The sequence below is a fragment of the Dioscorea cayenensis genome, chromosome 5 (assembly GCF_009730915.1).
Source record: "Dioscorea cayenensis subsp. rotundata cultivar TDr96_F1 chromosome 5, TDr96_F1_v2_PseudoChromosome.rev07_lg8_w22 25.fasta, whole genome shotgun sequence".
In the NCBI taxonomy this organism is placed as follows: Eukaryota; Viridiplantae; Streptophyta; class Magnoliopsida; order Dioscoreales; family Dioscoreaceae; genus Dioscorea; species Dioscorea cayenensis.
In genome coordinates, this window is record NC_052475.1 from 25,181,539 (window position 1) to 25,206,493 (window position 24,955).

Below are 24,955 nucleotides of genomic sequence, written 5' to 3' on the forward strand. Positions count from 1 at the left end.
ATTAGCAAATAATTGGATAATATTAAACAATGATTCATAGCACGAGATCATTGCCTTGCCTAATTATCAATTCTTGCTTGAGGCTTTGGTTAACCCAATCCATGCAGACACTTGACAGATATCCTTTCTCACATCAGATAGTGATATTTACTACTTTTAATTTCATAGATTTCATTATCTAAATCACAGCTAATAACTGGTTGCTCAATATTCATTAGATAGTGTTTGGATGTAGCTTTCATTTAAACTCTTTTAAAATAAAGATTTGAATAGACTGAGTTCTTTCTTTACCTACAGTGCTTTGGGATAATTTAATTTGATATTTGATTAGTTGAATGGAAAAATGTTTTTTTAATTTTATTAACTCAAAAAAAGTATCTTTTTAATTTTTAAACATGAATTAAATATTAAGAAGGATTAGTTATATGAGGTTTTTTAAAGTGAGCACATTCTCAATATATAAAATATTTATTCATTAATTTAAGAGCATCTGATTTAATTTGATTTTTGTTGTTATTATTATTATTATTATTATTATTATTATTATTATTATTATTTCTTTGATCGACTGGTTTTTTACAGGTCATAGGCTCTAAATCTATTTGGGTGAAGTATTGAAAGTTTTATAAAAAAATAGATTTTTTTTAGTGTTATTTTTATGTATAAAGACTTAAATTCAAAATTATTTACTTAGGTGATCCACTTTTGTAGCATTTGCACCAACCAATTTTAATGATCCATGAGTTATTTTAGTTTTTTTTTATAAAGAAATTTTAGCTTTTTAGTGGATTTAGTAGTAATGTAGGGTAGATTATTTATTTGCATTACAACTTTTAATAACTTATTTAAAAACTGATGCGATTAATAGGAGTGAACCACAATGAATGACCTCTATCTTAATAAGAAAATAATTTAATCCACTTAAAATTAAGTACCTAATAAAGATTACCAAATTAATCAAATTCTCCAACTCAATTTTCCTTCTATCATTTTCACAACAAGAATCACACGGAGACCTTAAAATGGATGACTTAATAAAGGCCAATTTCCTCATTTATGAACCATTACTTTTCCCTTTGAATCTCAAGATGAGTGTTGGAAGAGAAATGCACTAAATGAAAAACTTTGCATCTTTTAATGCTTGCAAACATGGAAATCAAACCCTAGTGGTCCACTAGTAATGCTAAAAAAATAATAATAATAAAATATTTTTTTAAAAAAATTTTTAAATTTTTATGAATAAGAATCTCTTGCCAATTAATTATTTTTTAAAAAATAATAAATTATATAAATTAAAAATTTTAAAGTAAATAAAATTACAGAGATCCATATAGAAAGCAAAAGAAAATAACAACAAAATAAAAACAAATCCCATAAACAGTGGAAAAACAAAAATATTAAAAATAACTAATGACACTACAAATAAGAACTAAAATAACGTTTAAAAAACAAACATTGATAAAAATAAATACATAAAAAAAAGCAAGCGGCTGCGAATCAATTAAACAAATACTAAATTTAATATACACGACTGGAAGTTCATTATTATTATTATTATATTATTATTTTCATTCATGAATTGAATAGTAAACAAGAAACCACGTTTTGAGTTTCTAGCATGCAAAAGTCTGACCAACTACTCACCTAACGAAATAATTAAATGGCTATACTTTCAATAAGAAAAAAATTCATATTTCATTATCAACATAAGTTAGTGTTTTCTTTTTTTATTCTTGGCTTTTATAGATACCAATAATTATGAACAAAAACGAGCATCCCTTGCAACTTAATTTTCCTGTAACCGAAGAAAGAATCCCAAGAAATTATCCAAAAAAATTAAAATAATTAATTGATTAAAAATGAAAACCAAGTGTATATATATATACTGTTTTATTTATTTATTTATTTTTGGCGGTGATCCACGTCATAGGTTGCCTCGAGATGCGAACACGGTCCTGAACACGTGGCACCGAAAAGGATATGCTAGGGGTGAGCTCACCGGGAGGTGATCTTTTAGAAATTTGAACTGCTGATTGGGGGACACGTGTCACATAAATAAGATGCCATGTCATCGTCGTTTCGAACAACCCGCTTCTCGTCTGTATCTATATATCTTCTTCCCAAAATCGAAACTTTTTCTCTCGCTGGACCTCACTGTCTATCAAAAAGCTCTAGAATTTGGAGGATTTCTGGATCCTGTGGTCTGAAATTCTCTCGCGCTCTCTCTTGAGTGATTGGATCATTGCTCCCGGTCTTTGGATTCCGCGGTGGGAGCTGTATTGTGGGGCTTCTTTACGATGTAGAGCTCTAACTCGCTTTGTATGTATTTGAATATGTGAATTGATGATATTGATTGGGAAATTTTGTTTTTCAAATTGATTGCTGAGTTTTGGCTTGGATGTATTGATTGGAGAAGTCGAGAACTTTGGGGATATTTTGAGAGGAGCTTGGTGTTTTTTTGGGATTGAGTGAGTGAGTTAAAAACTTTCAATCAAAGAAGAAAATAAGGTTTTTTTCTTCTTCTTATTATTATTATTATTATGAATTTGGGACTTTTTTTCCATTAAAAGTTTTCATTTTGGATTACTCTGAGTTCATGTATAGGACTTACATTGTCATCAGTGTTATTTATTTGAGCGAGGCTGAGGAATTGGGAAGTTACAAGTGATGAATCATTTACTTAGAATTTGAGAATGAAAACCACTGATCAACTAGTTTTAAGAATTCTAGTTTTCAGAGAGTAATGGTCTTTTCTCTAAGGAGATTTTGGTTTGGGGACTCGTTTTAATTGGATTAGGTGGTATGGAGTGGTTTATGGCTGATTAATTTAGTGTGTAGGGTGACAATTTGAAGAGTTGGAGATGAGATTAAGAATTAATTTCGGGTTTTGTTAGACTTAACTTCTTGGTTCTGTATGCTTTACAGCTGCTTTGACTATTTTTATGTTCACAAAATTCAACATGCATTAATGACTTTGTGAGAGAGTTCTTGGGAAAAAAAATTAATTTTTCTGACAATGTGGCGTCCTGTTTGATTTCTACTTCTTTGACCTTTGAGTGGCTGGCATTGTCCACCTTTTCCATTAGTTTCTCATGAGAAGGAAGACTGGTACTATTATACAGGGCAATCAGTTGGGTTTGCTTTCTTGTGTTTGTTTTACCTTCTCTTCTTTTTTAGGCAAAGTGAGGCCTTTCTTTCTTCCAAAAAAAAAAAAGTATCCATAGTTTAAGAACCATGTTGATGAATATCTGTTCTTTAGTTTGATGTATTTCATTTGTAGAAATTTGAGGGCTGTTACTTGAATTAGGAATGATAATTTCTGAAGTTTGGTCTCTGCTATTTAAATTTGGTCTTGTGATCATGATTCAATACGGTGTGTTTTGTAATTCTTTTCACTTCCATGTTTGGTTGCCTCACTTTCATGCTTGAAGCATCAAAATGATTACTTGCTTTTCTGCTGCTCTTTCTTTTGAACAAAGTATTTCTTGTTCCATGAATATAACATTAATTGCTATGTTTTGGCAGGAGCTGCTGGTGATTTATCTTAGAGCATTGGGATAGTGGATTTAACATTGATTTTATAACATTTGGTTGTGAAGCTCATCACTGAAATCTGAGTGTTCATTGTTTTTTATAAATTGATTGTGTTTGGTAATTGAATCAGTATGGGAGCCAATTGCTGTGTGGCTACAAAGGAAAAGCCCTTGCCATATGAAAATAGATTTGAAATTTCTAATCATAGGAACATCAGAAACTCACCATCGTGGAGCTTTCGATGGGACAATAGAACACATATAGAGGATATCATCGATACTCCTATTAGGTCTGAAATCAAGAGGGGGGCAAAACCAGAAACTGAAGGCATTCAAGGTAGAGGAGCTCCTTTGAACAAATTCAGGTGGCAGAAGTCTTTTACTCAAACAGGAACTTCTGATCAATTTGATGTTGGAGTTGCAGGTATGTTTATCTCAAAACCATTCATTCGGTTGTTAATTATGTTTGGCACATTCAATTTCTTATGTACTTGTAGAGAATTGTCTTCTTGAGTGTCGTTGTGTCAGCATGCAAGTGTGAGGGGCATCTTTGCTTTCTCTCCTTTGTGTGGATGAAAATATTTCCACAGGTTGATTGCTTTGCATGTTCCACTTCCATCTATCCTCTTATAATAATTTCACATGAAAAAAGATTGGAATTCAAAAGAATGTCCTAGGAGCATTAACCTGATGGAAGCCAGTGACGAGTCTTCATTTTGGATGCAGTGAAAATTGTTATTGTCATGAAGCATTAGTATATTCATTCCTCTGTGGAAGGCATGATGAATACATACTCTTACCTTAATCCCAAATTTTCGGAAAACAAAATTGTTTGCCCTTCAACTATTAGCATTTGCTTTTATCTTTAGTTAATTCTGTGCCCCTCATGTGTTTATTAATTTGGTTAAGTGGATTATAGTTTATGACTTTGAAACAGTACTCCTGACAAAGTTATGAATGTAGCATGTAAAAGATGTTTATCAATGGATGACTTAGCTTCCAATTTGCATAGAATTCCTACTGTCTTATACTCAGCTTTCTAATAATTTGCTTGTATGTACTTGTACCAGATAGATCCACAGAGGGCAATTCATCCCCTGAGGTGAGTAGGTGCCATGGATTATGTAGATAGAATCAGTCTTTTTGGCCTTCTTATTCATGACTCTGACTATCGGTTAAAACCTTATAGGGAAAGAAATCAATTAAGTCATTCGCTAGTAATTCAGATACCAAGCCATCAATGTCTATTCCTTCAACTCCGGCTTCATCTGTGTTCAGAGGCAGTCCTTCATCCACTAGAAGTCACTCCCTGCCATCAGACCCAACTTCTTCAGTGAATGAATGTCATTCACAAGGTTACCAGTTTTCCAGGCAAGTCTTCCATACTACTCTACAATCGCAATTAAACACGCTAACTGACCACAGCTCTCCTGAAGCTCAACGGTCCTTTGGAGTGTCGCAAAGTGGGTCTTCTGATGCTTGGTCCATGAGAACCTCCTCTGAGTCAGTCATGTCATCTTCACAGAGAGATAGATGGTCAATTGACAATGAGAACCATAGCTCAATCAGTAGCAAGGTAGCTACAACACCGAACAGCCAATTACCGTCTTCTCTCTCTGCTGATTTGCAAACATGTGGAGTTTGTGCCAAGTTGTTAAAGCATAGACCTCGAAGGAGAATCGGCGATGAAATTCCTGTTGTCTCGGTTCTTGTTTGTGGCCATGTCTACCATGCTGATTGCTTGGAAAGTGTGACACCTGAAACCGATAGATATGATCCCTCATGCCCTGTTTGCACCTATGGTGATAAATATAAGTCTCTGATACTTGCTAAAGCAGAATTAAAGGCCCGAAGCAAGATCCCGAGAATTACAGTCATTGATATTGATAGTGATCCTGTTTCTGAGCATGAAAAATTTACTAAAGACGCTAAGTTGGTGTCAAATTCAAGCATGATGAAGAGCACCTTTGGGCAGCCTTTCTTGAGGCGGCACTTCTCTATGGCACCACGGTCTCCGCTTCGGTCAGTATCAGAGAGTGAAGCTTCATCGAGGAAGAGGGGGTTCTGGGCCAGGTATCAAAAAGAGTCGAAGAAAGGCAATTGATCCTCTCGTCAGTATAATTTGCATTCCGAGCATTGCGTGCATTGTTGAAATCCTGCACTTGCTTTCCTCCTGAGCAAATACAATCCATACAGCATTCTTCTATACTGCACAGCCATAAATCACACGACAGATTACGATTGTTCACTATGGAGAATTCATAGGTACTGCTGGTTTGATTGCTTTCTAGCAAGTTTGATCAAGTAGACTTCTTAGCTTATAGTTGTTATTAAGCCTATGAGGGCCGTATAATACAATTTGTTCATGTCTCGAACAAGATGCTCTTGATTGCGTGGATTCACAATATTCAATAGCATCTCTGTTTTCACAGTTACTGGAAGAAGAGGCTTTCTTTGATTGTTATTATTATTATTATTATTATTTTTATTATTTATTTTGGTTGTTTGTCATTTCTTGCTGTGCTTTGCAAGATGAAGATGTGGTGTCTAGTGAATAATACATTGATTTTCGGCCTCCGGATCAATTGGTGCTCGGTTTCCCCTTGAGATCACTTTACAGTTGACGAAGGATCAATTCCGTGGGGTGAGGTTGTACGGTTAAGAGCTGAATATGAAATGTGGGTAGTTTTTACATCCAATTGTGTGAGGACCCCATAAGTTGCATCCGACATGGGTGTATGCATCTGCCTCCCTAACAACTAGCTGCTCAACTTGGAGACAAAAAAAAACATTGATTTGCAGCACAATTGGGTTATATTTTACACACGCAGACATAGGCTCAGATATTATATCAATCCCTCAATATGTATGTATTAACAAGTATGACCAAAGGGTTCTAAGTACAAATTTTCAACAAAAACCAGAGCAGTACAAAAATTAGGAAACGACTGTACAATAATAATAGGAAAGTTCTACAAAACCAAAGCGGTCAAAACCAAACCGAATTAACATCTCCTACAGTGTTGCAGCCAGAGCACCTAGTAATCTTCAGAAGCCAGCAATCCCTCTAATTTAGTTAAGCATAGGAAATACTAAATATCAACTACAATTCTGAGCTTGAACTTATACGAGAGAACGGTGCAGCAACATGAAGCAGGAAATAGAGTATCAAAGCAAAAACTCCTGCCAAAAACAAGAAGTTCAAACCTTTGATGTAGCTTTTCTTTTTAGGATGAATGCTTGCTGGTCTTTCAGGATCATCGCTACCATTTTTGAATTCAAGAAGGTGATCTTCATTGACACACTCAACAGTCCCATTGATTGTTTTTCCATTTCTTGATTCCATCTTGTGCGTCTGAAGCCTGATCCTTTCTTTTGTTACAGTAGTAGAAAATCCAGGACGACGGGATCTTATCTGAATGCCTGTTTCCTCATTTCCAGTGTTCTTTGTATTGTCAGCATTTTCACAAATAAAATCACTTCCATGCCTGCCAACTACATTGAATGAAGTCAATGAGTTGTAATGTATTGGGTTCCCCCTGTGTTCTGCAGCTTCAGATGGAGTTAAGATGTCATCAAGCGCTACACCAGCGCCATATTCTCCAAAAAAGAAATCAATATCTAACTCAGGGATATCTTCTTCTAGGAAACATTCTGTTTTATCTATTTCTAGTGGGAAATGGACAGAGTCTTCTGAGATATTTGGTGGAGAACATGGATTATCGGCTTCCCTCTTTGGAGCAATAAGGTTGTCATTTTCCTGCAAATTGTCCACAGAAACAAATATACAGTGTTAGTTGACATCCATTTGATTTTAAGATTTAACTCACCACTCTGATGGAAAAAGATCTAGTGACACACATGCAGGTAAATGTTAATAATGTAATTATTCAAGAAGTTTCAAGATCTTGTGTTGATTGCAGGGACTTGGGAGTAGTCCTGAAGTGTTTGCTGGAGTTTAGTGCATACCTTTAATTCAGTAATAGCATGAATAGTGCAAAAGTTTGGTTTCGTAAAGTTCTTTAATCCATGCTTCAACATCATCAACATCACCTTGGACTACTAGATCAGTCACGCCTTTTGGTTGATCTGCACAATCACCAATTTTGGAGGACATCTCAGCTTCTTGCACCAAGCCATCCCTCTTTGTAACACGGCAGAGGACAAAGGAATTCTACAATTATAGATAAACATTTCAATAAACAAGAGGCTAGAAGAAGCATATCTTAAAACAGTCCCTTTATGTTTAAGAAGTACTTTATAATTCTTTGAGATGCAATACAGATAGAATATTTGCAAAAAAAAGAATGAATTATCAATAAATCAAGTAGTAAAACATGGCTATAAAGGATTACCTTCATACCAGGGGCAGCTTTGTATTCCTTTTCATCCAGATAATATTCATGCATGATCCAATCTGTTCTCTTTCCTAAAGGAGGCCGGCCTTTGTGAAAAACTAGAGTTTTCTTAGTTCCCACCACACGATGTTTGGACTTGATCCTCCTGTCCTTACCAGTGGACTTCCAGTAACCTGCTTCCGTTGCCCTGTTTGATCGAAAACCATTGGGATACTTTCTGTCTCGTGTGGTGAAGAAGTGCCATTTGCTATCACGGGTAGGTACGTGACATTTCGCTACAAAAAGTCATAAACCAAGAACAATTAGAACAAGGTAGGTAGGCCATTCACACGCTATGAAACATATATCCTTTTCACAGCTTTCAACTGCAGCTTGATGCTAAGCATACTCAATGGAAAGCAATCAACTAATTTGATTAACAAAGTTACAGGTTACACATTCATCAGTGAAATCATGTTATTCCAGATGGTATCTCACAAGAGATGAAAATTACCTGGCAGGTCCCATGGTTCAAATTTGTATATATCCACCTCTGGTATTATTTCATGGTCGATCTTTTGGCCAAGGGATTTTTTCTTCAAATAATGTGAAACAAGTTCCTCATCAGTTGGATAGAATCCAAATCCTCGGGGGAGGGAGAAGACATTCATAATCTCCATTTCATGAAGAACCTGTTACCAGGGAAAAAAAAAAATCAAATCCCAATAGCACCAAAACGTTAGAAACAGATGCATTAAACAATCACACAATTTTCAGCACTTAAGCTACAAAACACAATTTTTCAACTACAAATTTCATCATGTTTTCGCTACATCAACGAATAGTATTTACAAAGCGAATAATAGATCCATAAAAAATCACTACTTTGACAAGCACACAGCAAACCAGGTCACTGATCATCAATAGTTTTATGCAAAAAGCCCCATTAAATACCAAAACCACAAACACTGACCTACTGATTTCAAGCAAGTTCTCCACCACAATCAATCCTTGATCGCAAGACACGATCAACACAGCGTCAAAGACACACACAACCTCTATACATATCAACTCAAAACTAATCAAATAACAAATAAAAACCCTAAAAGAATGAAAACATGATCAAATTCAGAGAAAAAGATGCAACTTTTGATCGCCTGAAGCAATGAAAACGATATACTATCGAAAAACTAATACGAGAATGAAAAATCAGGGGAAAAACAATCAAAAAACTCACAGAGAACGGCGGCGGCAAAATGAAGACCGAGACGACGACGACGCGAGAGAGAGAAGAGAAGAGAAGAGATCAAAGATGAGGTGGTGTTGTTGTCGTTCCTGGGAAGTCCTCGTTCGTTTGGATGCTTCTTATTTGCTATGAAGACCGAGTAATGATGATGTCAAATGGTTCCTTTTATGTCTCTTTCGCTACGCGGTTTACGTGTCGAGATGAGCCGACTCGCTCGTTGACTCGCTAGTCGTTCTACTCGGTTTGCAATCACAGTCGTTCACTCTACCTTGAGATATGCTCACACGAATCTAAAAGAAATAGTTTTCCCACGCAGTAACGTGCTTTTGTTTTTTTTGGCTGGTGTGTGTGTCAAGCCTGACCACAACTGATAATTTGGTGATATTTGGAAAAAGATAAATCATTAAAGCAAAATAATATATTACTGATCCGGATACTTTGGAAAAGAAACATGATGTTAAACAATAACTCGAAATAACTGAAAACAAACAGTTTAGAGAAGTAGCGTGCACTGTATGAGAAACATTTTAAACCCTTTTATAGGTCTTTGGCTCACAATAGGATTGTTAATAAGCATCTATCAATCTATCTAGTCCTTTCCGAAATCAGCATTATAATGAGCGGTTGACTCAAGCTTCTTTGCTTCATTTAGTTTCCTCACGGCCTGTAACAGAAACAGCCAATGATGTGAACAAGAGTTTAAAGGCTAAAATTTTTATCAATTCATCATTAAGCAAACTTTGATCTACCTTCATAAAATCCTCTTGGATGACAAAATCACGCTCCGCTCGAATTGCAGACATGCCAGCTTCGGTGCAGACATTCCGAAGATCAGCTCCATTGAAACCCTGAAATAATAATTTCAAGCGAAGTGAAAATGATGCGATGGTTAACAGTTTCTTCTTTTTTCTTCCCAACATGAAATGGAAACTTACTTCAGCAAGCTTAACAACAGCTTCGTAGTCAATCTCACCATGCTTGGCAATTCCAGCAGCATGAATTTTCAGAATCTCCATTCTTGATTGCTCATTTGGCAGTGGGATCTCTATTTTCCTGTCTAATCGGCCTGGCCGGAGAAGTGCAGGATCCAGAACATCAGGACGATTTGTTGCCATGATCATTTTAACCTAGCAAACAAAATGGACATGATCAAGTTTAGCTCCTGGTATATAGCATCTCATACACATGATTGTCTTCATAATCCATTCGGCAAGAAATAAGGTAGTGGCAAACCTAAATTTTAAAGCAAAATCATGCCTCGATCAGAAAAAAAAATTGTAATTTTCAGAAGCATGAAGTGCTCATAATGTTGCTCATGCATGCTTTAGCATAGATCAGAAAAGTCAGATCATATGCAGGCGGATTAGGAATGGAAATTTCTGACACAACCCATTAACATGACATGAAGAGTTAGGCAGGTTAAAATTTGACACAATTGTGCTTGGTGTCTGATTGTGTCACCCTGTTTGAGACAAATATCATGAAATGATGAGTGGACCTGCATAGTCCTATTTATGCCACATTGACATTTAAATATATTACTTATATTTTGTTATTTATTAATATCAGTTTTAAATTTATATAAATTAAAGAATAATAACTAAAATATTTCATCTCAAATTTCATGTAAAGATGATCTTATTTATAAGTTTATATTTGATAAATTGGCTATGGATAAGTGGCATGTACATTTGTAGTTTTCTAGCGTATAATGAAGTTTTTTATATTTGCACAAATTATGAGTTTTGAAAAGACTAAACACAACTAGTTTACTATTATATTATCGTTGTCATGCCATTGCCAGTAGTTTGCTAGTTTAGTAGATATAAGAAATCTAATTACTCACAGGAAAAGTATCAAATATACAAAACAATTATCTTGACAAATCTGGCAGTTAATATTGGCTTTGATACTGTTAGAACTTAAGTAAAATTAATTATGTACCACTTGAAATTTAAACAGATTGTAAGCACCAACCTTGCCAAGCTGATCAAATCCGTCCAGCTGATTGAGCAGCTCCATTAGTGTACGTTGGATCTCACGATCAGCACTGGTTCCTTCACTGAAACGGCGCCCACCAATGGCATCGATTTCATCCATGAATATGATGCATGGCTAGGACATTAAAAGCACAATGTTAGAACAAATGCTCATGATATATCATCAAGCCCAATTTTTTTGTTTAAAGTCAATGCCACACATCACATAACAAGCTAAATTATAAAAGACAATTGAATGTCAAGTAGTGCACAAACATGCTAGTAACTGGGGATGTTAATGAAAAAATTACTTGATGATCACGAGCATATCCAAACATCTCCCTTATCAACCGAGCACTTTCACCAATATATTTGTCAATAATAGCACTTGAAACAACCTGCATAAAGTATTCATAAATTGAATATATTGAACACAAACTTACAAACCTCTTTATAAGAACCATTGCAAACCTTAAGAAAGTTGGCATCTATATTACTAGCAATAGCTCTGGCTAGCAATGTCTTTCCAGTGCCTGGAGGACCATAGAGAAGAACACCCTGAAATAATCAAATAACTCAGAATTCTAATTGCATGATCTGAACATTAAATGAGTCATTTAATCCTTCACAACAGAAATTATAGATACCTTGGGAGGCTTAATCCCCACTCTAATGAAAAGTTCAGGGTTCATTAGTGGCAGCTCAATAGATTCCCTAAGTTCTCGAATCTGATCAGATAATCCGCCTACGGCAGAGTAGCTAACATTGCCAGGGTCTTCATGAAGCATGTTATACACAACAGGATCAACCTTGAATCAAGGATAAAGCAACAATCCTTCATCCACACAGGAAACAATAAAAGACTCACCAAATTAAAACTAAGTGAAAAGCATCCCATACTATACCTCACGTGGAAGAGCCCGCATGATAGTCAGGGTGGTCATATCAAGCACCACACGAGTTCCAGCTGTCAGCTTTTCTTTATCAACCTTACTTCGACAACCAACAACATATCTAGGGCCACTGCTAGCTTTAACAATCACTGGACAACAAACAATATATCCATTTTATAAACCAGAAATCTGGCCAAACTGTGCGGGCATTATGAAGATGCAAGTGCATGCACAAACCCCCTAAAGCTAACACATAAGGCACACAATTAAGGCAACCTGGAAAGCAGATGCATATGCAACAGGATTGCATGATTGCATGATCGCAACAATTGAAGCTCTTGGAAACATTTTTAAACAAAAGTTAGGGCAGGAATTACATTACCAAACAAGTTAAGAACAAGTTGCTAATGAGGAAAATCCCACATCTATAAGCAGACAGTCATCCTTTTAGTGAAAAGGGCAAAAGAAAATTTTAACTAGCCATGGGCTTACAAAAGAAGATATTCTGCTCAAAATTGTTTCAAAGTCCAACACTTCTCAATGAGCAATCGCATCTCATTATCATGTAACATTTAATAAAACAGCAATTACATGCTGGGGTTTCACCAGTTGCCAGTCAGAAAACCAAGTTTTGCCAACATCAGGTGGCCATAAGACAAAATTGAAAATTGAGAATATCACATATCAGTCAGTATACTTACAACGCTCATTGTCAAGAGGCCGAAGAACCTCTCCTATGATCTGTCCAACACTTTGGAGGGATTTCAAATCATCTTCCGTCTTAGCAAACTCTTTCTTTGAATTTCTCAAGCTCTCCCTCACTACAAATCAAAACAATTAAAACATCATAATCAATCAAAGCGATCAAGAAAACTATCGCCAAAAGCAAAGTCAGATCACAAGAAAACTTAGAAAACTTCTGTTTCCACATCTAGTATAAGCAAAGCAAACCCTGCAATCAAACAAAGGCAAGAAAAACAAAGGCATCGTCCAAACCCTAATTCTCAAAATCTGGTAGCCAAGACTTGAATCTAATCAAGATCTAAAGGGAAAAAAGGCAGAGGAGATCAATTACCAGTGCGGACTCTGGATTCGAGCTCCCTATAGTGTAGGAGCTTCTTCCGATACTCGGTGACGGCGGTTGCCCGCCGGGCATTCGCGTCGTCGTTGCTCATCTCCGCCTCAGCAATCACCAATTCAACTCGAACTTGAACAGCTCAAAAAGAGGCTCTTATAGCAGCGATCCTAATCGGGTCGGGTAAAATTAAAACGAGTTGATACCCGTTAAACGAATCGGATCCGGATCCGGATCCGAATTCAGATTTGGAAGAAGGCACCGACAAAAGAACATTTCTATTTCTTTAAAAATTTAAAATATTCCCGAAATTTGTGAGATTTTCTACATACTCTTTTTTTTTTTTTAATTCCCTTCATTTTTAAATACATTTTATTTTAAAAAAAATTATTTCAAAATAATTGTCATTTTATAATATCATGACAATATTTATTTATTTATTTTTCTAATTTCACCAATTTTTAATTTTCTAAGTTATATAAATAAATAAAATAATATTTATAATCCAAAAAATATATATAGTGCCAAAAAAAGATAGTTTAGTAATTTGATTGATTTTTATGTTAAATTTTATAAAATTTAATGATATTCTTAATTCTTTTGTAACATCTTTAAAGGGCATGTATTTAGGAATGGAGGGAGTACTTATTACATTTTGGAGCTCTTATTTGTTCTTTTATAATTGTCACATTAGAAATTTTGTACAGCATTAAATAATTTTTTTAAATTTACTTTTTAATTTAATGTACTTATATAATTTTTAATAAATCACAATCAATTAAGCATTAAATTATATATTTTCATTTAGTGTAGTTTTGAAAAATAATAAAAATTTTTATAAAATATAAATAATCAACTAACTCCAACCAACAACTTTTTTTAACAGATATAAATTAAATAAATGTGGCAAATAAAAATGTGGCAAATAAAAAAGAATGGAGGGAGTATTTGTCTGCTCTTAAATTTTATATGATGGCGCTGCAACGCTCATTTAAACACCATAGCACACAAACAAACCATCTTTTGAGAACGTTTTGTTATAGTCAATTGTAAACAAACAAGAACACTGCAGTAGCTCATATTCTGCCATAATTGATCCTGCTGACATTTAATTGCGCAGCAAGTGCAATGTAACACAATCACTAGGATTAAAAGATCAATCTCATATGTACAAAACTCTCAGGCCTTTACAAGGAACATAAATTGCAACTCAAACAAAAATATGATACATGGAAGTATGGGGAGATTTGTTGAGATTGATCTCATAACCCTTTTTTCTCTATTACAAAATCTTCACAATGATGGACGCTTTGATTTCTGCAGAATTTGTTTTAGAACTGATGCAATCCTGCTCGCCATGTGTCGCTCCATGAACCTGTCCTTCACCCGCTCATAGCCTTTCCTTCCCAATGTCAGCCTCCTTTCGACATGGGTAGCAAGCTTTACCATGTTCTTTGCAAGTTGGAAGACCCCCTCCTTCCCAGCAGGATGCAAGAAGCCAGTCGATCCATTGACAACAATCTCTGTTGTGCCCCCAGCAGCTGTTCCCTGTCATTAAATTTAGCCAAAACATAAATAGAAATGCAGGAGGGTAGATATGAATTGATAATATGTGCTATTTGACATGAATTTCATAAAAATTATTGACACGACATTGGCAATTGGCATGGTCAAATAAATGGAGACAATAGTGCACTTTGATTGTTGGGTCCATAATGCATGTCTCTGTTTGGCATCAATGCACATTTTGAGGTCAGAGATTGAAACCCAGCTTAGAAAGCCGTATCACCGGCATGATTCATAATTAATATAACACATTATCAACATTGACAGAGACAGGGACTGTTTACAAATGCAAGCGAACATGATTCATATGGATGTTATGTCAGTTGTTATGGACAGGGATGTTGTGGCTGCATCGGCAATTTCCATCTATACTGGAGCCATAATGCACAGAGCAACACACTCTAGAAGAAAGCTATTCAATAAGAATTTTGGCATTCAAGAAGAGTGAGTTACCAATACGGGCAACTGAAAAGCCATGGCTTCAATTGTTATTCTTCCAAAACATTCCCCACGGGCCTAAACAAAAAAAAAGGAAACCAAGTTATTGGCATTGGAACAAGTCTTAATAGTAGCATTCAAATTCACTTCAAAAGAATGGTACGGACACTAAAACATGTGTTCGTGAAAGGCGAAAACCAAGATAAAAATGATTGTAAGCAAACTGAAAGTACCTGGGAGTTTTGAACAAGAACATCTATAGCAGCCAGGTAGGGAGCAACAGTTAGTGTTTTGTTAACAAAGTGAACACGGTCTTGAATTCCTTTCTTGGATACAAAGGCACGTAGTTCAGCTTCAAACTTGGATTGAGCATTCATGTCACTCCCGACCACTACAGCATGCATCGTAGGCACTTGCAACTTCTGCTCCTGGATCAACCGCAAACTCTCATAAAATGCTTGCAGAAACAAATCTTGTCCCTTCCCACGTGAAACACCTGCAAGATTTTTATACCAGGGCATGGCCAAGTAAATTATGAGAATTTTGACTAGTACAGAAGCTCAAAATCAAGTGGCAACTGATCAAAGCAGGACCAAATGGTGCTCACTATTTATTATAGCAAAGAGAAGATCTTCATTACGCACTCCGAGAGCTTCACGAATATGCTCCCGAAGTACCCTTCTAGCTACATAATCTTCAGCAACTTCCATCAGTTCTTTGCTATTACCAAGGTGGACCACATAGGTCTGTGGCATGTTGATACTATATAGAGGAAAAAGGCTAGTCATCATAAGTTAAATAAATTGGTACCTAAAAATATGCTTTACCGAAAGGAAAAATAACACACAAAAGCATGCCAACAGCCAGTGAATGATTATACAATAGTTCAACTCAAATTCAAAAGCAAACTGAGATAGCATGGTAATACGTGAAAGCATTAATATCACTGAAGGTTACCAATATGTTCAAATTGCAAGATCAATAAAAGAAAATTTTTTGGCATGAAACCACAAACAATATTGAAATATAATCTACACCAATTACATAATCAAGGATCACAAAAATTTTGACTTACCCCAAACGATCATGAGTCCTATTCTTCCAGTATTCTGCAGTTGTATGAGAATCAATCATAGCACCTGCAACAGAAGGCAGGTGTTTGACATAATCTAATTTAAAATAATGTCCTCGCATTTCATGAATCCACCACAATGTCTTTGGGAGAACTTGATGAACATGTTCTTTGAGAACAGCATCCAACCACTTTCCAGCAACAGCAGTGTTTAAAACCACCAAATCAGCTTTAAGCGTTGCATCAATTACTTCTCGACCTCTGGCTGAAAGTACCTAATAATGTTGGATGGAAACAATGAGATGATTGTTGAGATGAAAGGTTCTGATCCTAGAATAGCACAAAACTTGATTCATATGTCATTCTTCAGAAACATAGTAACAGAACTGCTGGGCTCATTCAAGCATTTGTTCAATGCTACCTCTTTCAGGAGAAGGATGTCTAAAAAATACCTGCACTCCCCGGTCCAACATTTTCTGCTCCAGACTATAAATAACTTCATTTGTTTCAGATGGTTTTTGGTATGTAACCCATACCACTGAAGCACCAGCGCTTCTTAACAGAAATGCTAACTCCATCAGAAGCAATGGTCCACCTGCATGAAAGTACAGAATTACTTATTTACTTCCAAAAAAGCTATAGTATGAGGAATGCTCCCCATGATCCCCATAAGATGCACCGAACATCCTCCATGAGCTCTCTAACCTCAAAGAAGCCTACATATCCGCTAGGTTCCTCCCTTTCCTTCTAATCTTAAGGTTTCTAGACAGAAAGATTCGAATCAAAATGCTAACTTTGTCTGCTTTTACATGAAGTTTATTCGATTCAAATCAATAAAATGCTTCATTTCTATCATGCAAGTAAATAACAAAGTTCTTCCTATAAATGTCAAGGCAATTTAGGATCGCAACAGAACCCAAAAAAACAAATCAAGTAGCGAGAAGTACCGGAGAGTGACAGTTCATGGGACACCAGAACCACGAACTTCGACCGCATGAACCCAAGTGGACTCTTCAGGCCTTCACCGGCGGCGACCACGGGCGGCGGCGAGAGCTGAACCCGGCCTCCTCCGTACGAAGAAGAAACAGCAGCGTCCCGGCGAGTTTCGCAGGCTTCATTGATGTTACGGACGAAGAGGGCAACGACGGTGGAGACGGAAAAAACAACGAGCAACAGCAGCAGGAGGCGCTTACTCTGCAGCGAGATCCATCCCACCGCCGTAGGCTTTGCCATCGAAGCAAACAGATCTCAGATCTCGTCTCCCAGTTCCACCATTGCTAGGGTTTTGAATCTCTCGAATCTCGATCTCCTTCCCAAGGCTTTCGAACGAATCAATGGAATGGTCTCTCAACTGCAAGCAAACCAAAGCCCGCATTAAACTCGGCGTGATGGTCACCGACTAAATCATCGATCTCAGCCTTCTAAACACGATGGACGGCTGTGATTAAATCTCAGAAACAAGATCCCTGATCTAATAAAAACCGTTCATCTCTGTTTCAAAGAATATAAACGGCCCAGATTCAACGGAGCCAGCCCCTTCAGCATCTCTTCATCCCTTCCCTCTTTCTCACCGTCACCGATCGCTTGCTCTTCGGGTGCATACTTCTAATTCAACCCCCTGGATTTCCAAAAATTAAATTTATCCCCAATTCAGTCCTTTTCTTCTTTGGGCGAAGGACCGAAATGTTAAACTATTAGTTTTCTGGACCTACAGGGAAATGTTGCTCGGTTGGAGTTGTTCGTTTGCGAAGCTTGCGTTCCTGATAGGAGGCATGAACTCATCTATGAAAAATCTAAACTTTTTTGCTCTTCTGTTCATTCTTCTTAATCTTTGTTCGATGTTTCAGTGATTTCGGTGGATGTTCATCTTGTTGCGTCTGTTGCGATGCCGAGTTCCAATTGCTACGCGCTTGATAACAGTAGCTACCTTGCTGATTTTGTATCCTGGTTTTGATTATCCATGCTTGACTGTTTTTCATGAGTTTTTTGAGTGATTGTTGTGTTTTTCCTGAGCTTCCATTTAGACAGATTGGATTGGTCACCCCTTTGAATATGATGGGCAGGTGATTGCAAATGAGTTTCTTTTTGATGCTGTGATGAAATGTTATGGTTGAGAACTTAGAAAAATGTGTGTTTTTGTGATAAGAATAGGATGGTGATTTGGTTGTTCGGTTCTGCAAAGATGTTGAGAGCCGATCTCAAACGGTATGGTATTATTTTTTGCCCAATATTATGTTGTGATTTGATTTTTTTTATTTTTATTTTTTGTTATATACATATATTTATAGTGTTTTTGAGAGCATTAGGTGATCACTGAGTTAGAACAATGCTATATCAACCACCTGAAAAGTCATTGGCCTGAGATAACTATGATTTATAAATTGTATCTTTAGTGAATTTTTATGCCCTACAGATAGAGAAAAAGGTTGCAAAGTCACAATGTCATAGTTTATGTAGTCACATGGGCATGAATATGGTGAGCCTATAATGTGCCAAAGACTGTATTTTTCAGAATGCTTCTAGAGTTCTAATGGCAGAAATATGCCTCTGTGAAATAAATTATCAATACCACCTCCATTGACGTTTTCTGTTCCATATCAAGCCCATTCTGGTTCATCTTCCTCAATGCTAATGCAGGGGTATGTTGATTTTGGTCGTTACTCGACTAACCACTATTTTGTACCTGGTTCAACGCCTGTGAATTTTGTTCAAGTAAGTGCCTACTGTTATTTATTGTAAACTGTATGAGAATAATTAGAGTTCCTTTTTATTCATCGTAAGAAGCTCTGTCATGTTGCACTTGTATTTTATAAGTTAATCCAAATAATCAGATAGGATATTGTTTGCGCAAGTTATTAGTGTCCTTGCATATTTGGCTCTCTCATCAGTGGAAAGAGACCATTTGAGGCATAGAGTAGCATTGTACAAAATCACCAGCTTTTTGAATAATATTCTTTCCCATATTATGCTACTGTATGAAATCTTTGCTATCCCATTTTTCTGTGGCATGTGGGGATGCCTCAGGGCTTTTTCAATGGAGACCTGATGAAATGTGAGGATAGCTTTGATAAAATGGGTCGTACTGCTCAGGTCAGTCTCCAATGGTAAAATATCTCTACATTCTGATAGTCATTACATGAGAAACATAGGGCATTAATCTTGTGATCGTTATCTCAGATAAATATAGTATGTGGAAATTGTTTGAGTGGAGCTTGTAAAGGTACGCCAGCTTGTTCTTCGTGGTACATATTCTTCCATATTCGTTGATATCAGAACTATTTCTGCAATACTTCAAAATTGCCAATCTATGCTAGTGATTGTATCATCTGTGTGTGTGGTGTGTTTTTGGACCAGTTTTCTTCTCTGTTAATCATCATCTACAATTGGGACGGATGGATGGTGATGTCATATAATTACAATCTGATATCAATTATCAAGGGATTTTTTTAAGAAAGCATATTTAAATGGCACATTTAGTTTGTGGAATGAATTGCTATGGATCCTTATCCAATTCGTTATACTATTTATGTATATGAATTAATGATTGTTGTACTTCCGGATTTGTTTTCTCAGGTGAGCTTGGGTGCATATGCAGTGTAGATTATGACACTTCAAAGTGCAGGTGTTAGTTATACGCTAAATATTCCCATCAAAACATTACTCTTGGTCTTTCGTGTTCTTCCCTTTTGGGTGTTATCCAATGATATTATTGTTATCCTGCATTAGTTTTGCATTCTTTCTCTTGTTTGTGTTGAATGCATTTATCTATGAGTAATGTTTTTTTGCATATTCAAGGTGTTCTTCTATTCTTTAAAACTAGGGCTATTATTGAACTTGCTATCCCTTGTGTCAAGCGCGGACCACGAGTATTTGAGGGTTTCACTGTTGGTTTTCATCCTCGGTCATGGGAAGTTGTGAGGACGCTATGATGCCTTTTACTCATTCTTTTAAGCTTCTCCAAATTTTCTAATTGGATTTTGAGTAACTTTGTTATTTGGCTCTAGGTATATAATGGCATGACTCAGTTAGGATATGAAAAACCTCGTCGTGATTTCAGGTGTGGTAAATTATCTGAGCCCTCTCATTTGTCATTTGCTAAAAGCCTAAGACTATAATATGTTTGGTCTTGTCCCTTTTCGCAGTTTCCGGACTGAGCAGACCCATCTATCCCTTTATCTGACTGCAAAGTCTACTCTTTCGGTTCTTGTTGGCAAACCAATCCTGAAGGTTCACTTGTTGGCATAAAGATGCATACAAAAAACTCCAAAAAAAGCATAAATGTGTTCATATTCTTAGCCTTGGACATGTTGATTCTTATTGTCTCCTTTGTGCAGATTAACCCTGACAAAGGATTAGAGGTGAAGCTATTAGGTTCAGCAGCAAGTGGCAGTGCACCAACTACGTTGTCCCCCTCAATTCTATTAGTTAATTGGAGATGTATGTTGATCATTGGATCAGAATTTCATTTTTGTTATTAAATACTTTATATTTCTTTCTCCAATATCATTTTCCATTTTTGTAGGTCTAACCGCACGTGATAGTCCATATGAAATTGCCATCTCAATACCAATAGATGGCTATGATCCTGTAGAGTTTACCCTCACAAAATTGTGTGGTTAGTGCTTCATTCTGTTTGTAAAATGAATCTCGTCCATCTGCAGATTTTCTAATGTTATTTATCATGTCATTAGACATGGTTTAGGATTTAGGCAAAATACAGCCTTTATTATACTATTATTCTTCTAAATGTATATAAAAAAAAAAACATAATCTAGTTGGTTTATGATTATATGCCTCTGTTTCTTCAACAAAAAGATATCATAACATTCAACTGATGCTAGAGTCATACTTGTCAATTGCTTGCAGATTACGAGCAGGGGGGTGAAAATGATGCTACAAGGGGGTGGGCCACTTTTGGAGTGCTTTCTTGCATGTGTGTTGTTTTAAACTGATACCAGAGTTTGTTGACAGTATATGAGAGAAAATAGATTGTCAAATATATGCTGCATGCCAATATTTATTGTCTTATAGTTTTATATACTTTTCTTTGCAGATTTATAGTCTTATCAACAATATTCTGCTGTGGGGGATTTATCTATAAATCTCGAGTTGAGCGTCAGGTCTGTTTGCTTTGGAGTTTCAATCATCATTGATTGATTAATATGAGAATTTTTTTCCAGTTGATATGATTGGAGCTCATCAGCCAGATCTATTTTTACATTTCATGCAGAGGGGACTTGATGCCTTGCCTGGAATGACCATTCTATCAGCCTGTTTGGAAACTGTGAGTGGTTTTTCTTGCTGTTATTAATAAAATGATAGTTTAAATGTCCTTTTGGGGTTTGCAATATGTTATACCTTTGGAAATTTTTAATGAGTTGAAGGTTTGACAAAGGTTTGTAATAGGTGACTGGACCACGAGGGTACATGTTAGGAGGCGATCTTGGTCGCAATTTCTCAGGCCAATCATCCTGGGATGATCAACCTGCTTCAACTCAAGAAACACAAAGAACAAGCGAAAGAAAATATGGGTCAATTTGAATAAGCAAAGACATAAAATATTCCTCATTCCCAGGTTCACCTTGTTAACTGGATATTTTACTCTCTGGAATCACATTCCACTCTGTAGTAATTTTCACATGTTGGTATTGTCTTTCTGCTTCACATGAGACTATTCCTTGTTTAATTCTCAACATCAGCATTTGCATCAATATTCTTGCTTTGTTTCTTAAAAGGCCTTCTTTTTAATGCTCAGCAAGCAAGTTTACCACAATGTGACAATCCTTACGACTTTTTTATTTTGAAACTTTTATGGTGAAGATTGTGCTGTGCATTTAATTGGAGCTACCAGGGTTGAACTTTGATTATGTCCATGTCATTAGTTCATCTATTTGCACATAAGATTATCATGCTTTAATGGGAATATGTTACTAACTCTGCTTTCAATCTTTTGTCATTTAGATGACTTGACAATGCAGTTGAGGTTAGGAACATCGACAAATATGGTACTTTCTGCTAAATGTGGTAACACTTTCCCGGCTTTCATCAATTCACATGGAAGATCACATTGGCTGGTTCTTTCTTTAAGCGTCGGTCGTCGCCTTTCAGTTGTATGTTACTCGATCGTTTTAATAGTAAAATTTGGAAGAGGAATTAGTGGTAGCAGTTCTACCTACTCTTCAAGGAGCAGGTAACAGTGATAACCGAAGCAAATGAAAGGTGATCTGTTTGTCTGAACTTGTTGTTCTGATCCAAATAAAGAAGCATGATGCTGAGTTTTATATAGCCTGGAATTTATCACATTTGCTCTTTTGCCACATTTGAAGCAGAGAGAGACAAAGACCTGAATTTACTGATTCAACATTGTTTTGTGTTTTCCTGAATTTCTGGGAATGTGTTTGATTTCTTGTACCTCTAAACAAACAAATATGTTTTATAATTTCATGCTTTGATTATTTGTCTTTGTTATGAACAAGAACATGTATGTTTATTCGTAATATAATATAAAATCTTTATCAAAAATTCATTTAAATGAAAGAATAAGCAATGAACAAAATGATGATTTTAACCATCCCTCGTGTTACATGTAATGACTTAAAAATAAAAAAATAAATTGCTAAAAAAATAAACAATCATATTATAAATCATATTCCCCAGTCAATGAGCGCAGGTGCTTCTGCTCCACTTTTGGTCCTCCAACCAGCTCAAGGTTTAGGTCCTACAGTACCTAAACCTCCATCTTTAGATATGGACATGAACCTTGAACTTTTTGACTCAGTGATAGATATTAAACATGAAGAAGAGAACCTACCAACTCTTCAAACCCAAATGACTTACTAGTTGCTACTAGCTAGCTAGCTAGCATTCTCTATAAATACCAAAAGCTCACCACCTTTCTCTTCATCACAAACAACCTTTCAAAAATGGCTTTGATCTCCATGAAGTTCATTATGGTTGCTCTATTGGCCACAGTAATTCTCACCACTCTCTGCAACGCCGGCAAGGTGTACACCGGAGGCTATCTTTACCCGCAGTTTTACGATCATTCATGCCCGAAAGCGTCGGAGATCGTCAACTCCATCGTCGCCAAAGCTGTCACCAAGGAACCAAGAATGGCTGCTTCTCTTCTCCGGCTTCACTTCCATGACTGTTTTGTTAAGGTTCTTTAATTTTTCATTACATGCACGTACACCCTTTGAATTATTATATATATTTACACGTAAACAAATCCTTGAAACTCAAACTCATATACACAATATATATATATAGGGTTGTGATGCATCAGTGCTGCTAGATAGCAGTGGTACCATCATAAGTGAAAAAAGATCAAACCCAAACAGGAACTCTGCTAGAGGGTTTGAAGTGATTGATGAGATTAAGTCTGCATTGGAGAAAGAATGCCCAAACACTGTCTCTTGTGCTGATATACTTGCACTTGCTGCCCGGGATTCCACTGTTCTTGTAAACTTTTGTATATATTTTTTATTTTCTTTATTTTAAGTGATTACTGTTTAATCTTGTTGTAAACTTAATTAGGCTGGTGGACCAAGTTGGGAGGTTCCTTTAGGAAGAAGGGACTCTTTGGGTGCCAGCATTAGCGGGTCCAATCATAATATCCCAGCACCTAATGATACTCTTCCAACCATCATCACTAAGTTCAAGCTCAAAGGCCTTGACCTTGTTGATCTTGTTGCTCTCTCAGGTATATATATATATATATACAGTATTGGAAATGGCTCTAATCTATTTAATTAATTTTACTATAATTAATACATTGCAGGTAGCCACACAATTGGGCAATCAAGGTGCACTAGTTTCCGGCAAAGGTTGTATAACCAGACTGGGAATGGCTTGCCGGACTTTACACTGAACCAAGTCTATGCGAATGAACTCCGGCAACGGTGCCCGAGGTCCGGTGGTGATCAGAACCTCTTTCCTTTGGACTTTGTTAGCCCAACCAAGTTTGATAATCACTACTACATCAACATTGTTGCTGGAAATGGCCTGTTGAGTTCGGATGAGATACTTTTGACCAAGAACAGTGTTACAATGGAGCTTGTCAAACAGTATGCTGTTAACAATGGCTTGTTTTTTGACCATTTTGCAAAGTCAATGGTGAAGATGGGCAACATTGCTCCTCTCACTGGTTCTAAAGGGGAGATTAGGAAAATTTGCAGGAGGGTTAACCATTGATATATTGAGTTTGTGAATCATGATGAAAAACTTTGGATTATATATGTGCATTTTTAAAAAATGGGGTGTAGTGTTTGTTGTTTTGTTTGATGATCATATTGTTGTGTGTTTCTTTGAATTAGTAATAAATACATGTGTTTTTATTATTCATGTTCTGTGGTTGGGGTTTATGTACTTTTCTTCATTTTGCAATGGAATAAGATTTATCTGCTTCCGAATAAAAAAATAAATAAAATCTATAGTCTGAAATGTTCTTGAATTATATTTTTCAAGACGGATGAAATTACACAAAATTTATATTTGTGGATAATTTATTTAGTTTTTAAACTAAATCAGGTGAAAATTAGCTTGTATATACATGGACTTCATAATTATTCATTTCATTATAAAAATCACGTCTTCTTCTTCCCCCATAAAACACCAATATTAATGTATCTCTGTAGTAATTTTTTTCATAAAAAAAAATTTAAAAAGTTCGAAAAAAAATTAGTTGACCACACCGGGTATAAACATTGTTTTCTTAGGCACAATATATATACAATAAATATAATTTACAATATATATCAAAAAAAGAAATTAAGATTTAGCCCATGGGCCGCCGAACTACACTAAACAAAACAAAA

The 24,955-nt window shown here is 36.1% G+C and overlaps 6 protein-coding genes across 10 annotated transcripts; 3 read left to right on the forward strand and 3 right to left on the reverse strand.

Annotated features, from left to right (window-relative positions):
• The first annotated feature begins 2,115 nt into the window (after window positions 1-2,115).
• On the forward strand, window positions 2,116-6,000 carry LOC120261627. Of its 5 annotated transcripts, XM_039269582.1 has the most exons (5): window positions 2,116-2,299; window positions 3,526-3,957; window positions 4,604-4,635; window positions 4,723-4,904; window positions 4,959-6,000. In XM_039269582.1, the coding sequence occupies exons 2-5, from the start codon at window positions 3,666-3,668 to the stop codon at window positions 5,635-5,637; spliced, it is 1,185 nt and encodes a 394-aa protein (XP_039125516.1). In that variant the 5' UTR covers window positions 2,116-2,299; window positions 3,526-3,665; the 3' UTR covers window positions 5,638-6,000. The 5 variants fall into 5 exon arrangements, with proteins under 5 accessions (XP_039125516.1, XP_039125513.1, XP_039125512.1 ...); XM_039269579.1 differs by having other exon boundaries at window positions 2,116-2,319; window positions 4,723-6,000; XM_039269578.1 differs by having other exon boundaries at window positions 4,723-6,000.
• A 379-nt stretch (window positions 6,001-6,379) lies between these two features.
• On the reverse strand, window positions 6,380-9,259 carry LOC120260927 (NAC domain-containing protein 74-like). The gene is made up of 5 exons (XM_039268517.1): window positions 9,108-9,259; window positions 8,385-8,562; window positions 7,889-8,166; window positions 7,503-7,707; window positions 6,380-7,293 (listed from the first exon to the last, which is right to left on the reverse strand). The coding sequence occupies exons 2-4, from the start codon at window positions 8,548-8,550 to the stop codon at window positions 7,510-7,512; spliced, it is 642 nt and encodes a 213-aa protein (XP_039124451.1). The 5' UTR covers window positions 8,551-8,562; window positions 9,108-9,259; the 3' UTR covers window positions 6,380-7,293; window positions 7,503-7,509.
• Window positions 9,260-9,550: 291 nt separating this feature from the next.
• On the reverse strand, window positions 9,551-13,203 carry LOC120260926 (26S proteasome regulatory subunit S10B homolog B). Its single transcript, XM_039268515.1, has 10 exons — window positions 13,064-13,203; window positions 12,690-12,809; window positions 12,001-12,137; window positions 11,743-11,904; window positions 11,567-11,653; window positions 11,407-11,493; window positions 11,094-11,231; window positions 10,052-10,243; window positions 9,866-9,964; window positions 9,551-9,780 (listed from the first exon to the last, which is right to left on the reverse strand). Exons 1-10 carry the CDS (start codon window positions 13,161-13,163, stop codon window positions 9,706-9,708), a joined length of 1,197 nt encoding a protein of 398 aa, XP_039124449.1. The 5' UTR covers window positions 13,164-13,203; the 3' UTR covers window positions 9,551-9,705.
• A 941-nt stretch (window positions 13,204-14,144) lies between these two features.
• On the reverse strand, window positions 14,145-17,506 carry LOC120260978. The gene is made up of 7 exons (XM_039268608.1): window positions 17,087-17,506; window positions 16,592-16,734; window positions 16,143-16,414; window positions 15,675-15,829; window positions 15,301-15,563; window positions 15,083-15,145; window positions 14,145-14,611 (listed from the first exon to the last, which is right to left on the reverse strand). Exons 1-7 carry the CDS (start codon window positions 17,370-17,372, stop codon window positions 14,357-14,359), a joined length of 1,437 nt encoding a protein of 478 aa, XP_039124542.1. The 5' UTR covers window positions 17,373-17,506; the 3' UTR covers window positions 14,145-14,356.
• Window positions 17,507-17,658: 152 nt separating this feature from the next.
• Window positions 17,659-22,602, forward strand: LOC120260979. The gene is made up of 19 exons (XM_039268609.1): window positions 17,659-17,734; window positions 17,854-17,909; window positions 17,987-18,078; window positions 18,164-18,202; window positions 18,291-18,344; window positions 18,777-18,851; window positions 19,164-19,229; window positions 19,317-19,359; window positions 19,713-19,761; window positions 19,960-20,053; window positions 20,144-20,196; window positions 20,282-20,366; window positions 20,474-20,576; window positions 20,662-20,754; window positions 21,006-21,072; window positions 21,193-21,259; window positions 21,370-21,423; window positions 21,546-21,714; window positions 22,101-22,602. The coding sequence occupies exons 2-18, from the start codon at window positions 17,858-17,860 to the stop codon at window positions 21,678-21,680; spliced, it is 1,221 nt and encodes a 406-aa protein (XP_039124543.1). The 5' UTR covers window positions 17,659-17,734; window positions 17,854-17,857; the 3' UTR covers window positions 21,681-21,714; window positions 22,101-22,602.
• Window positions 22,603-23,039: 437 nt separating this feature from the next.
• On the forward strand, window positions 23,040-24,497 carry LOC120260679 (peroxidase 72-like). The gene is made up of 4 exons (XM_039268218.1): window positions 23,040-23,299; window positions 23,409-23,600; window positions 23,676-23,841; window positions 23,920-24,497. Exons 1-4 carry the CDS (start codon window positions 23,063-23,065, stop codon window positions 24,330-24,332), a joined length of 1,008 nt encoding a protein of 335 aa, XP_039124152.1. The 5' UTR covers window positions 23,040-23,062; the 3' UTR covers window positions 24,333-24,497.
• The last annotated feature ends 458 nt before the right edge of the window (window positions 24,498-24,955 follow it).

What these genes read in the sequence shown, in the direction of transcription:
- LOC120260927 (XM_039268517.1), bottom strand. Translation starts at nt 8,550, where the DNA reads ATGGAGATTATGAATGTCTTCTCCCTCCCCCGAGGATTTGGATTCTAT. An exon ending in TGAACCATGGGACCTGCCAG is followed by an intron (nt 8,167 to 8,384) that starts GTAATTTTCATC and finishes GACTTTTTGTAG; the next exon opens with CGAAATGTCACGTACCTACC. An exon ending in AAGCTGCCCCTGGTATGAAG is followed by an intron (nt 7,708 to 7,888) that starts GTAATCCTTTAT and finishes CTATAATTGTAG; the next exon opens with AATTCCTTTGTCCTCTGCCG.
- LOC120260978 (XM_039268608.1), bottom strand. Translation starts at nt 17,372, where the DNA reads ATGGCAAAGCCTACGGCGGTGGGATGGATCTCGCTGCAGAGTAAGCGC. An exon ending in TTCTTGTTCAAAACTCCCAG is followed by an intron (nt 15,146 to 15,300) that starts GTACTTTCAGTT and finishes TTTTTTGTTTAG; the next exon opens with GCCCGTGGGGAATGTTTTGG. An exon ending in CTTTTCAGTTGCCCGTATTG is followed by an intron (nt 14,612 to 15,082) that starts GTAACTCACTCT and finishes ATTTAATGACAG; the next exon opens with GGAACAGCTGCTGGGGGCAC.
- LOC120260979 (XM_039268609.1), top strand. Translation starts at nt 17,858, where the DNA reads ATGTTGCTCGGTTGGAGTTGTTCGTTTGCGAAGCTTGCGTTCCTGATA. An exon ending in TTGAGAGCCGATCTCAAACG is followed by an intron (nt 18,345 to 18,776) that starts GTATGGTATTAT and finishes ATGCTAATGCAG; the next exon opens with GGGTATGTTGATTTTGGTCG. An exon ending in TATCAGCCTGTTTGGAAACT is followed by an intron (nt 21,424 to 21,545) that starts GTGAGTGGTTTT and finishes GGTTTGTAATAG; the next exon opens with GTGACTGGACCACGAGGGTA.
- LOC120260679 (XM_039268218.1), top strand. Translation starts at nt 23,063, where the DNA reads ATGGCTTTGATCTCCATGAAGTTCATTATGGTTGCTCTATTGGCCACA. An exon ending in TCCATGACTGTTTTGTTAAG is followed by an intron (nt 23,300 to 23,408) that starts GTTCTTTAATTT and finishes ATATATATATAG; the next exon opens with GGTTGTGATGCATCAGTGCT. An exon ending in TGATCTTGTTGCTCTCTCAG is followed by an intron (nt 23,842 to 23,919) that starts GTATATATATAT and finishes AATACATTGCAG; the next exon opens with GTAGCCACACAATTGGGCAA.
- LOC120261627 (XM_039269579.1), top strand. Translation starts at nt 3,666, where the DNA reads ATGGGAGCCAATTGCTGTGTGGCTACAAAGGAAAAGCCCTTGCCATAT. An exon ending in ATTTGATGTTGGAGTTGCAG is followed by an intron (nt 3,958 to 4,603) that starts GTATGTTTATCT and finishes TACTTGTACCAG; the next exon opens with ATAGATCCACAGAGGGCAAT. An exon ending in AGGGCAATTCATCCCCTGAG is followed by an intron (nt 4,636 to 4,722) that starts GTGAGTAGGTGC and finishes AAAACCTTATAG; the next exon opens with GGAAAGAAATCAATTAAGTC.
- LOC120260926 (XM_039268515.1), bottom strand. Translation starts at nt 13,163, where the DNA reads ATGAGCAACGACGACGCGAATGCCCGGCGGGCAACCGCCGTCACCGAG. An exon ending in TGCGGGCTCTTCCACGTGAG is followed by an intron (nt 11,905 to 12,000) that starts GTATAGTATGGG and finishes CCTTGATTCAAG; the next exon opens with GTTGATCCTGTTGTGTATAA. An exon ending in GATATGCTCGTGATCATCAA is followed by an intron (nt 11,232 to 11,406) that starts GTAATTTTTTCA and finishes TTAATGTCCTAG; the next exon opens with CCATGCATCATATTCATGGA.